Source organism: Peromyscus maniculatus, chromosome 10 (genome assembly GCF_049852395.1).
Source record: "Peromyscus maniculatus bairdii isolate BWxNUB_F1_BW_parent chromosome 10, HU_Pman_BW_mat_3.1, whole genome shotgun sequence".
In the NCBI taxonomy this organism is placed as follows: domain Eukaryota; kingdom Metazoa; phylum Chordata; class Mammalia; order Rodentia; family Cricetidae; genus Peromyscus; species Peromyscus maniculatus.
The window spans coordinates 85,540,242-85,548,677 of NC_134861.1; the positions used below are offsets into that span (position 1 = coordinate 85,540,242).

Below are 8,436 nucleotides of genomic sequence, written 5' to 3' on the forward strand. Positions count from 1 at the left end.
CACTTATATAGTAGAAACAAGTAGTTCATTATATAAAGGATAATGTGTTTAGGATCATTTGATGAAATTGCAAAAGAGAATCTACTTAAGTGATAGGAAGGAGCACATAAAGTCATACCCAAAACAACCCTGGATAGTAAGTGACTCATATTTCCACCCCACATGCCAGACAAATTCTGACCCCTACCAAGAACCCGCACAGGAACTTTCTTTGTCGTTTGGTAAGAGAAGGGCAGCTCCTTCTCAAGGAGCTGTGACTGAACATATGGTGTCTCTCAAGCCCCCAAACTGCATTGTAGGAAGGGTGTGTCTCGTGACTCACCACTCACACAGAGAAAATGCTTACCGTATGTTGGCTTAGGTCTTACCTCTAAGTCGGGGGCTTACACATCTGGAAGAGTCAGATGTTGAGAGTGGCACAAGGAATGTGAATGAAATGATGCACAACTTGCAGCTAATTCTGCAGGATGTTTGACCTGTGTGGTCAATGTGGGTTGGGCACAACTTGACCATCCTTTTATGGTCACATCACCACACACACTCACTTCCCCTTCCCCACCTCTTCAGTGGTATAAAAGGAGGTGTGGAGGTCTGTAAAGCCGCGTAGCAGCAGGGTTCTAGGCAGCAGCTCATCCTTGCATTGAGTCTCCTGGCTCTGGAAACAGCTCTAGCTCAGTCTTCTCCACCATGGGCTTCAGACTCAGACCTCCATCGTCCTGCACCAGGGCCAGCCCTCTTCCTAACCTACAGGTGTTGCCGCTTCTGGCTCTGCTCCTGACTGCACTGGTTCCCACTGAAGCTGGACGACGTAAGAGAAACTTAGGGAAAGATGAAGGTGGAAAACTGCTTCCCTTCAGCTTGTGTCCAGGCGGCTTGTGGTGTGTGTGTGGGGAGGTTGGAGGTGGGCATAAAGTGGCCATATTGGCACTTCTTGGTTTGGAGGTTGTAATGACTAAGAATTCTGAGATATACTTAAGGGCATTTCAAATGTGGAAGACAGTCTGTAAGCCTTGTTATTAAAAGTTTACGGATCATATTCACAATGTCTGTGTGACAGAGAGACAGTTACCTCCAATTTCCAAGTAAGGGAGGGAAGAAAAATAATTTATAGTCACTAATTAAGTCTTGTACTCTGATGTAGGTGGTGATGTGGACCCATATATTGAATTGCGCTGTAGATGTCCGAACATAATCTCTGGAATCCCACTCAGCAGTATTTCCCTTGTGAATGTGTTCAGGCCAGGAGTCCACTGTGCCAACGTGGAAGTGATGTAAGTCCCCAGTTCTTCGTTATTACTGTTATTAGGGAACCCTTCATTATTACCGACACTCTCTCCTCTGTCCTCATGGATCTCTTCAGACAGAGAGGCTGAGTTACACACAGATAATAATCCTTTTCTCTGTTGCAGAGCCACACTGAAAAATGGGGATAAAACATGCCTGGACCCAAATGCCCCTGCCATCAAGAAAATAGTCATGAAGATACTGGAAGGTTATTGACCAGCCATCTGTTGACTTTTTGCTGAACCATTTTACTGTGCAAGACAGGCAGGGTTTTTAAATATGGATGTTCTACGATCATTTTCTACTTTAAAATCTGGATACACTTTCATTTTGTCTCAGAAATTATGTTGTATTCTGAGAAGGTGTGTTAAAGGGTAGTTCAAAGAAGATGAAAATGAGCTGAGAGTTGTAACATGCAATTTATGGTTTATTTCTGTAATTCTTGGCTAAACATTGTGCAGTGTTTTGCATTTCTTTAGTTGAAGTTTTCTTTCTAAATGCATTATGTCAAGTTTTTTTTCTGAATTTTTTGAATTATTTCTTTTAGTTTTGAGTTTATAATTACATCATTTCCCCTTCCCTTTCCTCCCTCCAAACCCTTCCATATTCCCTTCCTTGCTCTTTTTCATGTCCATGGCCTCTGTTTGCATTAACTGCTGTTACACACACACACACACACACACACACACACACACACACACACACACACACTGACAAATTTCACATTGGTCAATGATAATAGGAACTTCCTGGAGCCAAGCAGTAGATACATGTTCATTAGAGTTTTTCCATTTTCTAAGCCCTAGAATGCCTTGTTTCCAAGCAGCCTCAGCAATGTTTTCTATGTTTGTTTTAACCTTCAAATGAACATAATAAAGTCATAGAATGTAAGTTCTCTAAGCAGTGGTCATTTACTTCATAATGAATATGTTTAACACCAGTAGTACCAAAAGCATGTGATGAAAAGGAGATTAACACACCCTGTTTTTAAAAACTTCACTATTGTCTGAAACATGGAAATATGTTAGATAGGTCTTATCTGCTGTTAAATGTTTTACTGTGTTCTCTCTCTCTCTCTTATACTGAATTTGGGGCATCATGTATGGTAGGCAAGTGTTCTGCTACTGGGAAACATTCCCAGGCCTCTATTTAAAAGAAAATGTTTTCTATTTCACAATAGTTTCAGGCAAAGCCACTAAGTTGGTGATCTGTGCCATTTTTAATGTCTTACACTATGGGCTGAGAGATGGCTCAGCTGTTAAAGGCTAGGCTCACAACCAAAAATATAATGTCTTACACTAGCAAGAATTTATTACTTTAAAAATGCTAGGCATATTAAGTGCTCTGTGCATATTAACTAAATAATCTTACTAGGTCCCTGTAGTCTGGTGACAAGTCCATCCTCTGGAACCAGAATAATTCCACTCAGTAGCTCTTTTGTTTTGGTCAGGTTGCTGATTTGCTCTGTGACTTAGTTTCTTCATCTCTAAAATGGGAATGATTTCTTGCCTGTCTAAGAGAGCTGATGTGAGAATGAAAAGAATGAACTCAAATGCTTTAAATACTGTGTGTCACATAATAACCCACTTACAAATGTTGGCAATTGGCTATTAGCAGAACTGCTAGCATTCCCATGTTGCAGGGAGAGAGGGAACCTGAAGTGGAAGAAATCAGGAGACTTGCCTTGGGTTGGAAATGTAGGTCAGTGCTAGAGCACTTGCCCTGGATATGAGAGGCCTTGGGTTCAATTCCCAACAGGGTCCAAAGAAAACTGCTGTAGCACATAAAATGATCAGAAAGCATGGTTGAGACCCTGCTCTTTAACCACAGGAGTATGACGCTTTCATTGATGGGTCCTTCCCTAAGGAGCCTGCATTACATATCACACCATGTTATTGGCACACAAGATACTACTTGATATAGAACCCTCTTACTCTATATTGATCATGGAGAAAGAAAGTTTCATCTACTCCAATCTGTACATGGACTTCGGGGAACACTTATATACTAACTGTTATATATACTGAGCATGTATTTCACTTGAACTCTGAATGATTGGGGGGCTCCCTTTCCTGTCTCTTCACCAGTAGAAGCTGAGTGCCTTAGGATATTTTGCCTCTAAAATAAGCAGTTACTCAGTAATAATTACAGAATTGTCCATAAACATGTAATAAAGCAGTAAATGGAGACAATTTTCATTAGCTTTGCTCCAATAATTAAAAACAGTTGTGACATCTTGTGCCTATCCTAGGCAATCTCCCACTGAGGGTTAGCAAGACTGGTTCTTATTTCTAAATTAACATTTCTTTCATTTATTTTACACACTGATCACAGTTTCTCCTCCCTCCTCTCCTCCATTTCCCTCCCTCCACGTCCCATCTACCCACCTCCCCATCCACTGCTTTTCCGTCTCCATTCAGACGGGTTCTTAACATGGCCGTGTTTATACTACGCTTACTCTTCTTGAGATGAAAGTATCTTTTGTTGTTGTCTACCTATACTGGACTGCTTTCTTTAAATGCAGAGAAAGGTTGCCTTGACTGGCATTATTGCCGGGATTCATTTACTCTGCAAACGCTGAAATCTGGGGCTAAGCTGCACAGAAGTGTTTCCTTGTTGTCCATATTCAGACCCTCTTCTCCTCTCCTTTTGTTGCTTACCCAGCAGAGGCCTTGAATTTCAGTTCCCTAAACACATAGAAATCATGACATGTTTTTGCTGTAGCCATTGGAGTCAGTGCTGAGTGGTCATTGTAGTCGATGCTGAGTGTTCAGAAACGTATGTTCCAGGGAATTATGCCTGACAGTATCACTATGCAGGAGAGGCAGATAAATGGCCACACAATTATAACCGTATGTGGTGTAAAGTAATACAGAGATCTCCAACTGTCCCAGGAACTTCTTTTATCTGTCTTCTCCGGAGTAGAACTGAATAGAGAAATACCTAGACTCAAAGATGTTATCAAAGCTGTGCATTCAAATATAACTGGTGATTTTTCCAAAAAAAGAGCAATGAGGACACCAGACCTTGCTTCCTGCAGTACATTTTATGCTTCCATATGAGAATGAAATTCAGTAGTCATTGACCAGACACTAATTTTAACCTTTCTAGGGTCAGAAATAAACACATTTCAAACCACACATCTCTAACCACACAGTGATCAAACTCACTGTAATCAACAGGAAGAGTGACTGGCAAGAAAGGCAGGAGAAACCAGGCAGTTTGGGGTAATGAGACTGACTGGCAGTTGAGAAGGCAACAAATTGGTTCTGAAGGTGTATGTTCTGTAAACTATACGGAGACAGCAGAAAGCTCTCTGTCACAGCATACCCTGTGCAAAATTAAAGTCCTACTCTTTCTGACTCTGTAGTTGTTCATATAAAGTTCACATTGGAGAGATGGCTCCTGCTACCAGCTCCTAGTCAAGACAGCTGACCTCAGCCTTTCTTTTCACGCTGTTTTGTTTTAATCTTGGCTGGCCAGAGCCCAATTACTGCTCCCCAAGGGTCATTGCTTCCGCAGGGCAGTTCCTCATCCTGTATCCCAGGTTTCCGGGCTGGGCTGGCAGAGGAGATAAAACGTGCCTGGAAAGTACCAGGAACCACTGGCCTGTGCTTAGAGCCCCAGGCCCCAATTACTCTGTGCTAGTCCTTGGATCCAGTGCCAGCTTCTTGATATGAGCGTCGCTGTGGTGTTTCGAGGCCCCCGGCCTAACCCTGGGCTGCTGCTTCTGGGCCTGTTGTTTCTGCCAGCCGTGATTGCCTTCACCAGCGGTGAGAGAAAGAGTGAAGGGATTCCACGGGCAGGGAGATGGTTCAGGAGCCTCAGGGGTGGGGAGGTGAACTCTAATGACGCCAGTCATACTGCATTGGCTTGCCAACTGCCCTTTACCACCCACCTGACTTCTGAATGAGAGGTGGTGCTATAGATATGAGAGAGGAAAAGGTCCAGCGGTATCACTGGCCGATGATATGGTACCCACCACTACCTCCTCGACTCCCCATTCCCTTCTCTCCTTTTGCCCTCAGCTAGTCCTGAAGAAGATGCTAGAGATCTTAACTGTGTGTGTGCGAAGACCATCTCCTCTGGGATCCACCTTAAGCATATCACTACCCTGGAGGTGATCAAGGCAGGACGCCACTGTGAAGTTCCCCAGCTCATGTGAGTCGTGCCCACGTCCCCCCAGGCCCGTCCTCTCCTCCTTCTCTGCCCAGTCCTTTCCATCTCTTCCCTCCTTCCAAGCAAGGCCCTGAAGAGTGCATTCCTTCCCTTTCCCCTGGCAGAGCCACTCTGAAGAATGGGAGGAAAATTTGCCTGGACCGACAAGCACCCATTTTAAAGAAAGTAATGAAGAAACTCCTGGAGAATTAGGTGCTAGCTGCCTAAATTTGCAATGTGTTATATGGGATACTGGAGTTTTGTCTACTTTCAATCTAACTGCAGTCTTCCAATGTTTATATTATCCTTTGAGACTTAAATAAATGCATTGAACCAAGTTGTCATAAAGTCGAACCATTTCTTTGTGCTGGAGGCAAAAACAGTGCTGGTAGATGACATGTGAGAAAACGTCTCCAGAACTTTAAGTAAAAATATTTTGAAGGAAGGTTTGGTCTAAGAACTGAATTTGCTTGGCATTATGGGTGTATGCCAGCTGATGAATATTTGCATATTTACTCAATTACATTTTGGTGTCGCTCTAATTATATTTTAGTTTTCTGTTATAATCAGCTTTGTCAATAAATAACTAGTGGGACTTAAGCATTACTAAGTTGCTTTTAAAAAGAAGTACATAAATCAAACTTCGACTCTTTCCTTAAGATTTATACTCTATTTTATCATTAAAATAACAAAAATAAATTGAGAATGAATATAATGCTAATGTGTTGATACTTCCAAGAAATTATATGAAACTATATTTCTATTTAAGAATGTTTCTACTTCAAAAAAATGAAATATTAAAAACAGCTCCTATTCTCACATTATTACCTGTGAGGGTTCTTCATCTGGCAAACTTACAGTTCTACTGTGACCTGGTAACATGCCATCACTGTTGCTGTAAGAATGTAGATGTCTCAGGTAGACTTTTTGCAGTATTCTTGGGCTCAGAAGAACCTTATTTGTAATTCAATTTTCTTTAATATCCCACAACATCAGAGATACTAATATGATATGCCAAGCAGTCACGGGAACCCAGGAGTTGCACCAGGTGTGTTTTTCTTGTCCTTTATCTTTCACATCATGCATCTCTATCCCATTATTTCACTGTTCCTTCATATCTGCCCCCTGCCCTTGCAACCCCCCCCCATGAAATCAAATAAAATTTGAGAGAAAAGGAGGAGGAGAAGAAGAAAAGAGAAGTCAGTCTCATCACAGAAGCTGTAGTGTGACTCAGTGAGTCACACAGTAAAACCTTTTGTCCATATATCTTTACTTGCAAGTGTTCATTGCAAAGAGTCATTGGTCTGGTTTGAGGCCTGATTTCTGCTACACCATCTATACTGAGCCCTCACTGGGACTCCTATTGGTTGTCCTATTGTTGTCCTGTGTCATGGAGATCCTGCAGCTTTGAGTCTGCAGAACAGGTCCCTTCACATGCGCAAGCAGATCACAGATGGGGTGGATGTTGGGGTGAGTCAATTCATAACCCTGGTTCTGGGCCTGGGTAGTTACAGGGTTGGTTAGTCAGCCAGCTTTCCCTTGTCCTCACCACCAGGGTGAGCTCTCCTGCACTTCCCTGGCTAGTTCACCCCTTGTAGCAATGAGCAAGGGGTTGGGTCAGTTCTCTGGCTTTCACATCCTCAGGGTCAGTTCTTCCACACTTATACCTTCAGGGTCAGCTCTACTGTGTTGCCCAGGTGCTGCAGCTGATGGGGGCAGGGACAGCTCTTCGGCTCTTTTGACCTCAGGGCCAGCTCTCCTACCTGTCTCAGGCATTAATTGGGGGGGAGGGCATCTCTTCCCCACCCATGCTGCCACATGACAGATGAATAATGGGACAGCTCTCCCATGCTCACAACTTTGGGGCTGGTTCATCTACACCTCTGCCAGCAGGGTTGGCTCTCTTGTGCTGCCCAGGCGAGGTGCAGGGCCTGCTCTCCTGAATGTTGCAGTGGGTGGAGGACAGGAGCAGCTCTTCTGCTCATATGCCCGTACCAGGTGGTTTCATACACCTCAGAAGACAATTAGCACACACTGGGGTGTGGAAGACGCTGTGATATTTGTATATTGGTTAGGCATTGTGTATTCCCTTTTGCTTCTGGTCTCTTATAAAGACCTTTGTACATTCTTAGAACTCTATTGGTTATTCTAGAATAAACATTTTAGCTCAATAGATATCAGCTGTGAAGCTTTTGTGTCATGTGAAATAACATTCATAGTGTTTGGAAATCTTGGGGGTGAGAGTGTTGTTCAAGTGACCTTAATGGGCAGGAAGGCAGACTCTCATTGACCCAAGAAGAAGCTATAGATACTTGCTCATGAGTGAATGCAACTTGAACCTTACATGACAGTGTATAGCAGTCCCAAGAGAAAATAGAGCATGTGCAAATGAGTCTTTTAAGGGAGAGGATAACTCTAGAGTGTTGAATAAATGAAAACAGTTATAATTTGTATAAGCTTTCAAGGTGCACAAGTATCCGAGTGGGAAGTTAGGAAACAGTGATCACCACATTTAGTTCTTGGTGATCTTCACCTTCAATGACACTTTCAAGCACTATTACCCAATTTATCATCCCCAAACACAATACAAGCATGGCAGTTATATGCACAAAATGTTAAAAGTCCTTAGCATGACACCTAAGGCTTTGCCACAGTCACTTTGCCCTTGTGTGGGAGCCCACAGAGGCTTCCTAGTGAGAACTTACTCAGGGTCAGAGAATCTGGGTTTGCTTTCCCCAGCAGGGCTGAACAAGGAGATGATTTGGCCACAGGCATGTTTACCAGGTGTTTGGAAGGGTCTACACTTGACTGGACAGTGTGCTTTGATCTTGTAAATGGGAGGTCTTTTACCTCTCCCCTTGACATGTTATAAAAATCCCTTTTCAATAAAGGACGAGGCTGTTGGGTATTGACCCAGGCCCTCCAGAAGCTATCCTGTATTTCTGTCTTTCTTCTCTGTGGCTAGGTCTCTCTTTCTATCTATCATTTCTTAAT

At 43.0% G+C, this 8,436-nt stretch overlaps 2 protein-coding genes across 2 annotated transcripts; both read left to right on the forward strand.

The window, feature by feature from the left end:
• Positions 1-601: 601 nt before the first annotated feature.
• Ppbp (platelet basic protein) lies at positions 602-2,175 on the forward strand. The gene is made up of 3 exons (XM_006993519.3): positions 602-808; positions 1,142-1,271; positions 1,410-2,175. Exons 1-3 carry the CDS (start codon positions 688-690, stop codon positions 1,498-1,500), a joined length of 342 nt encoding a protein of 113 aa, XP_006993581.1. The 5' UTR covers positions 602-687; the 3' UTR covers positions 1,501-2,175.
• A 2,662-nt stretch (positions 2,176-4,837) lies between these two features.
• Positions 4,838-5,779, forward strand: LOC102915118 (platelet factor 4). Its single transcript, XM_006993518.3, has 3 exons — positions 4,838-5,057; positions 5,313-5,445; positions 5,568-5,779. The coding sequence occupies exons 1-3, from the start codon at positions 4,961-4,963 to the stop codon at positions 5,653-5,655; spliced, it is 318 nt and encodes a 105-aa protein (XP_006993580.1). The 5' UTR covers positions 4,838-4,960; the 3' UTR covers positions 5,656-5,779.
• The last annotated feature ends 2,657 nt before the right edge of the window (positions 5,780-8,436 follow it).